This window comes from Pleurodeles waltl, chromosome 7 (genome assembly GCF_031143425.1).
Source record: "Pleurodeles waltl isolate 20211129_DDA chromosome 7, aPleWal1.hap1.20221129, whole genome shotgun sequence".
NCBI lineage: Eukaryota > Metazoa > Chordata > Amphibia > Caudata > Salamandridae > Pleurodeles > Pleurodeles waltl.
In genome coordinates this window covers 1,343,116,579-1,343,129,442 of record NC_090446.1, presented here as the reverse complement: position 1 = coordinate 1,343,129,442, position 12,864 = coordinate 1,343,116,579, and the positions used below count along the sequence as shown (strand labels likewise).

Here is a 12,864-nt window from a genome sequence, read left to right as displayed (position 1 = left end):
CTTCTCCTGCTGGGGCCTCTGACAAACACGTGCGTGTGTGTTTTATATTTATAACTTTCTTTGTTGGCAGTTTTAAAAGCACTGCAACATTCCTTGTACATCCAGCAGCTTTACAACAAAAATAAAAGCGTGAAGATAACTTAGTGATTAATGTACCTGCTGGAGAGAGATGGGAGTTTTGTGCCCTGGCAGTTTTGACTCAAAGGTAGCACAGATGGTTAAAATGCCTTCTGCAAAGAATGTATATTATGCATAGAACAGCATTTTATATGCATAGCACAGTGGGTTTTTGTTTTTGTCACAGATTCTTTTGTTACAGTGCAATGCATAAGTTACAATTGTAATCTAGCACAGTGAGCTATAACTGCCATTAAAAAGCTCCAGGCAAACTGCATGGCACAAATTAGAAAGTTGTTTTTTTCTCAGTCTTTCATTTTCTTTATGCTACTAAAAAAGGTTTCCTTGCATAGAAATACTTTCTTATTATTAAAGTCAATGCTAACCACTGCGTTGTGTTATGATTCCTGAGTTTGTGCTTCTCCAGACCAAGCACTCTTAGAAAACGCCTACCAGTGTGGATGACATGTGAATCCTACACCTTGTAGTACCCTGTAAAGTGCTCAGACACCCTACACTGGTATGACAGGTGCTATAAAACAAATGAATTATATGTGACAGAGAGGCTAGGGAGAGATGAGAGGCCCTCATGGTTTTTACTTCCTTTCCCCACCACATATTTTATGGCAAAAAGCTTTCTCAGATCTTAGGTACCTAAAAAATAAAACCAGAAATTGCTTTGAAAATATAGAATCTGACCTGAGGATTCAACTTTCTTAAATAAAACCGAACATTGAAAAGTTAGTCGCCGAGATGCAGCGCCAACCTTCCCATTAAAATTTAAAAAATGTTGCATATGTTTTCAATATATAAAGATTATGACCCTCATTATGAACACGGCGGGGGCTGGCGGTCTAAACACTGACTGCCAGCCCGTCGAGGACCCCGCTGGCCCAATAAAGAACATTCCGCTGGGCCAGCAGGTGGAAACAGTGTTTCTGCCAGCCGGCCCAGCGGAATGCTGGGCCTGGACATTGCCGACGGGTCCACATGGAGCCGGCGGCAATGTAGCAGTGCGACGGGTGCAGCAGCACCAGTTACGCATGTCACTGCCCGTAAATCAGGTAGTGACATGCACAAAGGGGCTGTGCATGGGGGCCCCTGAGGCACCCTTACGCCAGCCTTTCCCTGGCGGGGTAAACCGCCAGGGAAAAGCTGGTGGAAGTTGCCTCATTATCCGGCGGCTAGTGCTGCTCTGTCGGATATGTAGCTCCACCATCGCCAGGCTGTCTGGCGGTGGAAACCTGGCAGTGGTGGAGTTACGCCAGTGGCGGTTTTGCCACGAATATTATATGGCGGTCCAGACCGCCATGTTCATAATGACCGCGTATATCTTTACTAATTGGAGTATTTGTTTAGTGTGTACTTGTTTGTGTATTTTTTGTGAATTACCGTTTTAATGTTTGAAATTCAAATTGTACAAATTGCTTGGGGGTCCCCAGCTTCCAATAATGATTCAGTGGGGGGGTCCTCAGGAGTCAAAAGGTTGGGAACCACTGTAATAGTGTGTTTACTTACCTCCAGTTGGGGTATTGCCTATTCAATATTCTAGTATTTGTGTTACTATAATAAAGTGCCTTTATTTTAGTAACACTACATGGTTCTTTCATGAGTGTAAGTGCTGTGTGACTATAGTGGTATTGCATAAGCTTTGCATGTCTCCTATACAAGTCTTGGCTGCTCATCCACAGCTACCTCTAGAGAGCCCTGGCTTCCTAGACACTGCCTACACTTCACTAATAGGGGATAACTGGAATAAGGAGATAACACCATAGGTGCTCACCATACACCAGGCCAGCTTCCTACAACAGTCACATCGGGTCAGATAAGAACCGGGTCTATAGGGCCCCGGGGGAACTAATACCTTTGGTTTTCCCCAATCCTACTTGACTTTAAATGGCTACACCTTATTGACCGAGTCCTACAGGGAGATACCCTGTGACAGGGCTTCGCAGGTTATGCTCCTTGGATGTCACCATATGTGAATGGGGAATAACAACACTCGTTACATAGGCATCGGGAGTGGCCAGACAACTACTAAAGTGCCTACCTCACAGGGGGAACCATGCTATTGCTTTTTGAATGTTGTTTACCTTTTGGATGTGTAGAATTATAAAATCAAGTATTTGGCTGGACACTGACTTTTTTGTCTATGCTCCCTGCATGTTAAGTTATGAATCGTGTTCACTAAACTGTACCTACACTTCCACTCCCAGGGAGCCTTGACTGGTTGTATTGCGCTATTAAGTGAGACTCGGGTGCAGAGGGGGTGCTTGACCCAGCTGAGAGGAATCCATGGTGGGGCTGGTCCTGGGACATCAGGAGAAAAGGGCCTCAATCATCTGGTTGGGCCCAGTAGCCCCAGTGTGCCATGTGACCCCCCGACAAGTTCTGACAAGTGACATGAGAGGAGTTGCAGTGAGAGAAGAGAGCCCTAGAGTGATGTGGAGCAGTGTTGTAGAGTAGAATGGCGTAGAGTATAGTGAAGTGGCGTAGAGGCTCACAGCGGGAAGTGTTGTAGAGTGGAGCGGTGTGTAGAAGAGCAGCGTGGAGTGGTGTAGAGTAGAGCGGCATACAATAGAGTGGCAGGTGTAGAGTGGCGTTGAGTGGAGTGTAAAGTGGCATAGAGTGGACTAGAGGGGAGTGCTGCAGAGTGAGTATGCATTGTGTGATAGTGCAGTGCCATTACAGACAATACATTTTCAATTAATATGACAACTACATTTTCAGAAACATACAGTTTTACTGATAAAGCTATGCAGTGCACAAACGATATGTGGAAATGGCATCACCTACTGTACTGAATTGTTTTGATTGTATTAAAATATTTGTTTCTAGAACACTTTAGAAACACAAAAAAGTGCTTCATTTGGCTTTCCTAATTCTGATATATTTTTAAATATTTGCACCGTTTCATTTACAGCCATTTAAATTGTCTTGTGTGCTAGGACAAAAAAAAAAAACCTTCTTTCAGAACAACAGATTGTCAGATAAATCCTCTCACTTTTAAAAGTCAGAGGAACAAAAGTAAACACTAAGAGACCTTGGAAGACAGAGCCTAACATTTGACCTCTGTCTTTGAAAGCACAGCAAATGTAACAAGATAGGAACAAAATGTAAAGGCCTGTTTACTGAAAGCAAGCACTCATGAGAGAATACAGTGAACAGGCTATGTTCCATGGGATGGACTCAGTCAAGCTTCACAGCCTAACACAAATAAAGCCAGCAAACAGAAAGCAAGCAATGGTGAGTTACAAAACACAAAGCCAATGGAAAGCAATGGGTGGAACGCATTCTCAGAGAAGCTTTAAGAATGTCCCCAAAAAGTCTTTAAGGCTTCAACCTAAAAATGGCCACATGTGGTGTATGGAATGGGAAATCAACACTAGCCATATGTGGACCCTAAACATTCCCTACCCTGGTGCAGTTGTCTATTTAAATGCAGCCTCCAGATTGGCTCCCACAGCCTAGGCACTACCTCATACAGCACAAAAAGCTGAGCCAGTGCCATTCATCCAGCTACAGTTGCAGGGCAATCAGGCAATTTTAGAGCTATTTCACATTTTCCTGTTTTCTGTTTACACTATGTTCATTAGCAAGCATCTCGTACTGCCACCTCAGGTATGCATTCCTCTGGTTCCTAGCCTTCTTGGCTGCGTCCCATTTACTTCTTCTCTCAGACGAAGATAACCCTAATTCTCTGTCAGATGAAAAAAGTACCAAGGATAAGTGAAGACTCTGAAAAAAACTGCTGTGAAGGATAATTTTTTTAAGGTCATGCTCTTACATTTCTTTAACGAATCACACTTTGATTTGATATATATATCCAGCAAATGAAAGTGGCAGGAGATTTGTTTTTACTGTCTCAGGGCCCAACTCAGTAAGGCATGTAAATTTTATCCTGCTTTACTTTATATCGCACAAAAGTGAAGTTCAGGGAAACTGACTGAAGTGCAATAGCCACTTCAAGTGTTAGCACGTGACTTTCAATGGTTGAACGAGGATATATACCTTCAATGATACATTAATTCAGCCTTTCAAATTGTTCCATCTAATTTGAAAAATATTTCTAATAGTACCCACTAAAAGAATTACCATAATACACACCCATTTTTATACCTAACATTAGATCTGAGCCACTGTATCTTCACTTCCTGTAAATAGGTATACATTGGTCATACTTGTCGCGTGCTAGCCACCTGCCTCTGCCAAAGCATGAAGGATGTACTGTCCACTTTATTACAAGTTCATTACAGTCATTGCACTGCACATAACGAGACATACGCCCTGTTACGAGTACCCTTTCCACCAAACCCTAACCTAGGGAGAGATTGCCCAGGATTCCTACCAGTTTTCAAATGTAGCTACGCTCACACTGAGGTATAGGTCAACAAGACATTCTCAGGCATCCGCCACCTTACTACCACTCAGTGGATGGAAATGTATTTAGTGCAGTGAGTACGCTTATGGCACAACAAAGACAACTCCTCATGATCCCAAACAGGTTGCCATGGGGAAGCATTGGTGTGTGAGCATTAGTAGCACTCACACAATATTTGTTAAGACTACTGAGTGTGACAGAAACATGAACAGCTGGTCAAAGCTAAGCCTAAATGTGTTTTTTCCAAAGGCATCTTCTATAGGTAGAAGGCAAACCGTTAAGGTAGGAGTAACAAACAAGTTACTTACATTCGGTAAAACCCTTTCTGGTGGGCACGCTATCTAATGCTAGTGGAGCAGAATACAGGCCCCACCCTTGCATGCCGATGTCAGTTTCTTACTTGACCCTTTCCACGATCTCTGCGCACAACACAAAATGATTGGAAGTTCAAGTGTACAGATATCTAATTTGATACCTTTCAGATGGTAAAAAAGACCACTCAACAGAACACGAAGGTGAGATGGCAGTAAGGAATCTGCAGGCAGGTATCAATATCATTACTGAAGGTGAGTAACTTGTTCTTCTGATGGATACTACTAACTGGAGATTCCTCTGTGGAGTGAGTTCAGACCAAAAAGTCCTGCCGGACTAAATGGGCAAAATGCCCTTCCCATTGGACCAGATTGTCAAGGCAGTAGTGTTTTATAAACGTGTGTACCGACACCCATGTTACAGTCTAGCAGATGTCAAGAACAGGCAATCCACCTGTCCAGGTAGTGATCGCAACCTTAGCCCTGATGGAATTAGCTCTTAGACCTTTAGGAGGATGCTTCTTGTCCAATGCATTTCAGATCCTAATGCAGACAACTATTCATCTTGACAAAATCCTTTTCTGCATTGCTTTACCTTTCTTCGCCTCAAGGAAACGCACAAAAAGCGACAGCGATGTAAGGCTCTTTGGGGGTCCAGCCGATGGAGTCTCTCCTCTTTTGAGGGACGAGACAAGGTAAAGAATGTTTAGTGGGTGACAGATTACCCAAACTGAAAAGGTGGCAAAACGTTAGGCAAGAAGGCTGCCCTCGTCTTTAGTAGCAGCTGGTCTGGAATTTTTTTTTGCATAGGGTGGCTGCACCAAGATAGCCTGGAGCTCACACAAGCGACAAACTGAAGGGATCACAATGCAGAAGATGGTTTTGTGAGTTAGTAGGAGCAACAAGCAGCTATGCACAGACTCGAAGGGATACACATAAAGAACATCAGCACATAGTTAAATTCCCACTGTGGCATTACAAATGGTTTGGGAGTGGGAACTGGCGTGTCACTGCTTTAATAAACCGCAGGTGATTTAAACAATCACAGTTGGTCAGGCAAATACAAAAAGTCTAACAAATAACTTTTAATGGTACACACTGCAAGACCTTGCTGGTCAAAGATAAAACAAACAACACAACTTCCGGCAGTGGCTTATAAAGGGTCTGTGTTGCAGAGTTCACATCAGGCCACAAATTTGTTCCAGTGCCCTATGTAAATAGATATTGTAGAGGGGTGTCTGGGTGCGAGAATTACAGACTACCTCAGGAGGTAGGTTGAACACAGTCACACAGTCAACCACTGTGGCTCAATGTCCACCCATGAAGGTTTAGATTTTGCAGATTCAGAACTCTGCTCTGTTGCTCCAACAGAAGTTCCTGCCAAAGCAGTTGCTCAATCGGAGGACAGGGGGGTGGAATTTAATAAAATATCTACTTGGCCATGGGGAATGTTGCTTACTTGTCCTCTAAAAAAAAAAAAATCCACTTGTCTCTTTGGTGCCATGTAGTGGGCGACAAATTATGGCAGCAATCTCATTATATAAATGCTCTGATAAATAGCCTCTCTGACTGTGCCAGGGCTCATTCTACAGTAGGGTTTGGATACCAGCAATTTTTTATTATGCTACCTTTCTGTGGGACTACATACTGAGGTTGGAGGTAGCAGCAAGCAATAGTTCCAGGGTTGGAATGCCTTTTGGAGTCATGCAAACTTATTATTTTGGATGTTTTAGGGGTTTTCAATACCTCTTCGCTAATCGTTCCCCAAACGGAGAAAGGTTGGAAGTTTACTTCCGACAAGGGCAGAAGTAAAATTTCTTCCAGGATTGGGAGAAAAAGTGGTTGGAGGAAAGGTGAACTTGTAAACTCTCAACAGATTTTTGCACGTGCAAATCTACACATGGATATTTGCTTGGGCTAAAATGCAGTTCACAAATATTTTCTACCTGGCCTACTATTGTAATCATTGAGAATTCATGAAAGCCATACCATGGGTGCACGTTTAAGTTTCTTCAAGGAATGGGCCCCTAATTAGGCCTGGTGTTAACCAAGACCTTTCCTTTTTATTAAAAATCTCTCTCCATTGGCTGGATTCACTGTGAGTGACAGCTTTCTGGTCTTTCACAAGCAGATAGGCAAATAATGTGTGCTTTATGCAACCCAAAAATATTTTTGCCAATGTTTGTTATAATTTAAGGGTCCAGCATCTCCCACAACGATATGTTTTACAACAACCATGTCACAAGAGACACACAGCTAAAACCAAAAGGATGACCACCAATGTCAGACCTATTGGCTTAGTCCAGTGGTTCCCAAACATTTTCGACCCACGGCTCCCTTGACCTATTGGCCATTGGCTGCGGCTCCCCATTATGTTACTTTTTGTTGGTGGGTGAGGGATGTAAGCCTGGCCTAGGGAGTATATCAATTTTTCTCCCTGAAAATAATTGGGATGAAGCCAATGAAGGTATTGTAATTCTAGATGTAACTGTAAAAAATAAAAATTTAACAGTTGTTTAACTACAGTATATGCATAGGGTTGTTTAGGAAGGGGACAATATTGGTTGACGGTAACCCTAGTAAAATGGGGCAGGTCTAATTTTTTTTAAAAATAATTATAACGTAATTTGCTGAGCTGTCTGTATTGAAATATGAGCACCCCTGACGTGTTAGTCAAGCAGCAATAATGCATAATTTGCACCACAATTCTTTTCCATTGTCAACGGACATCCACTGCGGGCATTCAATTCAAAGTCTATATTCCCAATAATTTACATTAATTTGTCTGTAATAACGAAACAGTTGCCTAACGTTTTCCAAATATAGTTTGGATCGGACTATCCAGTGCCCAGAACAAATTCTTTCTACAGAAATTTGCACTTTGCTTAAAACAATAATTAAACACTTGTGTAAGGGCAATCTGGGGTCAAGTTTAAGGTTTTGTTGCCCCTTATACGCATATTTACTATTGCGCCATTTTGCTAAGTGCCAAAAAGCAGCATGCTACCGGCAGCTCTGAATAGTAAAAAGAGCTGAGTCATAATGGACAATGTTTGTTGGGAAGAAATTATTTAAACAAACGATGCCTGGGACTGCAACATCGGAAGTGAGCTAACTTCAAACCAAAATACTTGTTTACACAAGCCACATATTACACACTTGCAAGCAGAGGGGGGATTTTTTTGGGGGGGGGGTGGGGGGGGGGGGGGGGGCGATGGTGAGCTGTGTACCCGCCAACACACTGCAGGGCTGCAGACAGTTGTTAAACATTAGGAGTTAACCTGAGGCATTCTAGAAAGTACCTTCAGATAAATATACACATAACAGAACTGTTTAAATAGTATGAAATGTAGAATCGCTTTAGCTGCGTTTAATGACCCAAGGGTGCTCAAGGACAAAATTAAAAAAAGATCTGTTACAACTGTGTTTTTTAATTGTGTAGTTCAGTGGTTCCCAAATTGTGTGCGGCGCCCCTCGCTAGTTTGGACGGCGCACCAGGGAGCCACGGCACACAGATTGGGAACCACTGGCTTAGTCAATGCTTGTTTATTTTAATGTTTCCCACAATCTTGTTGAAACTGGTTATACCGACCTTCCATTACGAATATTTTTTGGAAATACTAGCATGCATCAACATATTTTATGTTAAGTTTCTGCAAATATTTGCATTTAATCAGAGATCATTCTGGGAGCATTACACATAGCCTTATATTTTTAAACTTTGCAATATGTGTACACATTTTGATACTTGAACCACTGTCCGAGCTTACATTTCCTATGAGCGCTCACCCTAATAATAAAGGCTTTGCATTAATGAACCATAAATACAAGTTCAAACAGCTTGAACATATGGATACAAATATTACCTTAACTGTAGACAATGCCCTTCCCGCATCCATAATGTGGTACTGTAAACTGGCAGCCAAAGGGTTTATGCTGCAGGGAGTTGGGCCTACTTGTCCCAAGAACAAAATAAGCATCACACCATGTTGTCTATGACCCTAATTAATGTGTCATGGGCATAGGGCTATAGAAATTCCACACCCGTCATGCCCACATGTTTTGGTTGCCACACTCTTGGCCCAATCGGCAACCACTAGGATTAGTTGGGCCCAGTCGTTCCCCATTATCTGAGAGGCATAGGTGAAAGCCATACAAAAGTCCTGGGCCCCATTCTAGCCTGAATGCGACTCTTGCAGTTCTTTTTTGGGAACTCCACTGCGTAGACGTTATGAAATTGTCTGTTCTTGACTGTGGCAAAAAGATTCAGCCAAGGCTCTCCCCACTGATGGAAGATGTCCTGTTTCACATTGGAATGCAATCGCCATTTGTCATCTGCCAGGCATCGCCGCTGAGCTCGTCCAATTGAACGTTTAAAGATTCCACCAGGTGGTGCGCCAACTCTAGACGTGCACCACTCCAGGCCCACTCTACCCTACATGTTGCAATACCATATGGTGGTGGTGTTGTCCGTGAGAGCCTGGCCTTTCCTTGGACGGCAGGAAGGCCTTCAACTCCAGGCAGATGGCTTGTAGCTCCAAAAGAGTTATGTCAAGCTAGGTTTCTGCCTTAGTCCTCTGATCTCCACCTCTCCCAGGCAACCTCCCCATCCCATCCAGGACACATCCATAAAAACAGTCTGCTCTGGATATGGAAGGGAGAGAGATCTACTACTGTTCAGGTTATGGATCTTGTGCACTCTCCTTTGAAGCAACAGACTTCAGATCCCACTGCAGAGACTGCATATGACATCTGGCAAAGTAGACAAGTAGGAATGATGAGGCCAGCAGGCCAAGAAGCACAAGAGCTGATCTCACCGAGATCCAGAACTGCGGCTGTAATACTGGGCCCAGAAGTGCAGTTTCCAGAAGGACCTTGATAAATGTAAGCCTTTGCGAAGGAGCCAGGTGTGACTTTGTCTCATTGATAAAGAACCCCAAAGATGTCAAAAGGTATACTTTCATCTGGAGGTGGTCTGTGACTGCCTGTGGCAAGCCTGCTTTTAACAGCAAGTCGCTAAGCTAGGGAAAAATTGGTATACCCACACTCCAGAGATGGGCAGTGACCACTGTCATCACTTTTGTGAACATATGAGGGTCAATTGTAAGGCTGAAGGGGAGCAAGGCAGACTAAAAATGCTCCTGGACTACCTTGAACCACAGCTACCATCTGTGGGATACCAGGATAGGATCATGAAAGCATGCGTCCTGCAGGTCCAAATCAAGCATCCAGTCACCCAGATCCAGGGCAGACAGAATATTGCCCGGTGTGAGCATTTTTAAATAATCCTTCCACAGGAAGGTATGCAGAGGGTGAAGATTTAGAAGAAAACAATGGTCCTTATTCAGCATGAGGAAATAGTGAGAGTAACAACCTGTCCCTATTTCCAAGGCTGGCACTCTCTTGGTGGCCCCTCTGTCCTTTACAACCCGCACCCTGTGCTGCAAAATGGACAGGTGCCTCTCTGAAAACCGCTCTGATGTGGGAGGAAGTCAAGGTGGGTCACAAAGGAATGGAAGGGCACAGCCCTACTGGAGGATTTGTAGGACCCCCAAACTCAGATGTAATGGCTTGAAAGCCTGAAATAATATGTTTGATCCTGCCTCACTCAGGGTGGCAGTGTGCCACTAAATGCTAAATCAAAGGAGCTTGAAGACTGATACCGCAGGGGCAGAGGGCTGGGTCCTTGGGGACCTGCACGATGTGCACTTGATCATCTTCCCCTGGCCACAAAAGGAATAGTTTGAATGCTGTGCTGGAGGAAGGGTCTAGAGGTATTCATACAACAACCCGCTGGAGTCGTTCTCAAAGGGTCAGGGCTCTGCTTTCATTTAACTGGTCGAGAGCCGAATCAGCCCTTTCGTTAAAGAGTCAAGACCCATCAAAAAGCATATCCATTAAAGAGACTTGCAGGTCCCCGGAAAAGCCACTGCACCACATCCACGTATGACTGTGGAGCATGCTCAAAGCAGTCAGTAGTATCCAGGTCAGCCCTATTGACATTTTTTCTGCATCCTGGCCATCCTGAATAGGTTGAGCCAAAGAGACCCAAAGCTCCTTTGGGACAGCTGGCAATATCTCGCTCACCATGTCCCAGAGGGCAAGCGCAAAACAGCTTAGCAGGCAGGCCACACAGGCCAAACCCAAGGCCAAGCTGGCCAAAGAGAACTTTGCTTCCCAAATGCTCCAATCTTTTTCAACTGCCTGTCTAGAGGAGTTATGAGAAACAAATTAGGATTCACCTTGCTGGTAGAGACTTGGACCACCAAACTCTCAGGAGTAGAATAGTGTTTAAGAAATCCAGGTTACCAGATACCAGTTTGTGGTGTCTGGCTACTTTGAATCAAGATTCAAAGTCGCTGCGAGGGTGGAAAGGACATTAAATTCCACTGAAGGAAAGCCCAAACAGAGCCCAAAGTGGAAGGAGGGTAACATGCAAACAAAACAAAGGTATTCTCCGAAGGAGATTCAGGTGCAAACTGAATGAACGAGGAAACCCACCTGCACAATGTTGCCAGGCTGTGTGCGACACTAGCAACTTTCTTTTAGGTACCACTACCAACGATAAGCTGGAAATACATTTCTTCTCTTTTTTGCCTGGACCAAGATGCAGATAGGTAACACCCCGAGCCACCATATCTCTTCCGATCTCTACATGTGATACACCTTTGCCACAAGTAGAGACGTCCTGTTCCACTGGTGGCATACAACAGCATCTCTCTTGCCAGCCCCTGCCATGGTCTCTGAACCAAGGAGGCAGTCCGTGGATACGCCCCTGTGTAGGCCTGCAGCTCTGAGTAACAGCTCACTAGCTCTCCCACTGGCTGCAGAAAAGGTTCTTTTATAGTTGAATTAAAGGATGGGAGTTTTAATATAAGAAAGGATTTTTTTTAAAGACCATTTGTTTGACAGTTACCTTGACTTATTTTTTGATTAGGGTATACTGTTTACTGACAAGTGGAAATGCTCTATATTAATTTTATTGTATATAATATTTGCTGAAAGGTGCCCATACACAAGTGTTTTTATAGTGGCACTCTTACAAATAAACCTAAAACATTACATACTTTGGACCTTACTCATACCAACTGTGGATATGCTCAGTCATGGCCGAGACAGCATCAAAAACCTTTTAGTGACAAGGCCCACTATTGCGAGTGCTTTGCTCAGGTTCCTGGCAATAGCCAGAGCCTGAACCATTAAGACTTACTAACCTTCACAGATCTTCAGCCAAACACTCACCATGCCCACAATTCACAAACTCCAATCCTGGTGTTTACTGGAAACCCTCTCCTGACCAATGGCGAGTTACCAGCCCCAACATCATGAATCACACCTACCCAGCTTTCTTCTCCTTGGCTCGCTCATGCTTCTCTTTCCCATGGTCCTTGGAATCCTTCTTGTGTTTCTTCTCACCCGTCTTCTTTTTTAAGTACTTCTCCATTTCGTGCAAAGGATCCAGTTTCCCCTTTAGCTTCTCATCTTTGACTGCATCTGCAGATTCCTTCTTATGATGCTCGGGAGCCTCCTGGTACCATGGCCGACTGGTCTGGGCCTCTGCTGCACTCTGACCTAGGTAGGTAAGCAGACCAATTGCCTTCTCCTGTCGTTCCTATGCAAATAATCAAGATGAATAGGTCTTAATGACACTACAAGTTTAAAGATTTAAGCTATTTAAAATAGTAGACTGAATTAACTTGAACGTAGGGAAGAGTAAGTCTCTTGTTTTTACAATTTCTCCCTCGGGCTATCTTTCCCTAAGAAATGATGGATGGATGGATAGATAGATAGACAGATATATATAGAAAGTTTAAGTTGATTTTCAGGTTCCTTTACTTTAGACCCTGTGGTCTAACAAGGTTTTCCCTGCTTTCCCCCTAGTAGCTTCAGTTCATCACCTACTTTCCTAGCACTTAGACTCATCACATGCTTTCACTACCATTCTCATAAAAATCCTGGGGCAATCATGTGCTTCATAAGTGTTTCATCAGAGTATGCCTTGGCTGATCATGTGCTTTCACTCAGTATGCTCAGTAACCCAAAATTGTGGGAGGA

At 43.7% G+C, this 12,864-nt stretch overlaps 1 protein-coding gene across 1 annotated transcript in view; it reads right to left on the bottom strand.

Moving 5' to 3' along the window:
• Positions 1–12,864, bottom strand: part of LENG1 (leukocyte receptor cluster member 1) — a 43,082-nt gene that overhangs the window by 19,518 nt on the left and 10,700 nt on the right. Inside the window, exon 3 of the mRNA XM_069200721.1 lies at positions 12,150–12,421. Coding sequence (XP_069056822.1) covers positions 12,150–12,421 — 272 coding nt within the window. The remainder of the gene's footprint in view (positions 1–12,149; positions 12,422–12,864) is intronic.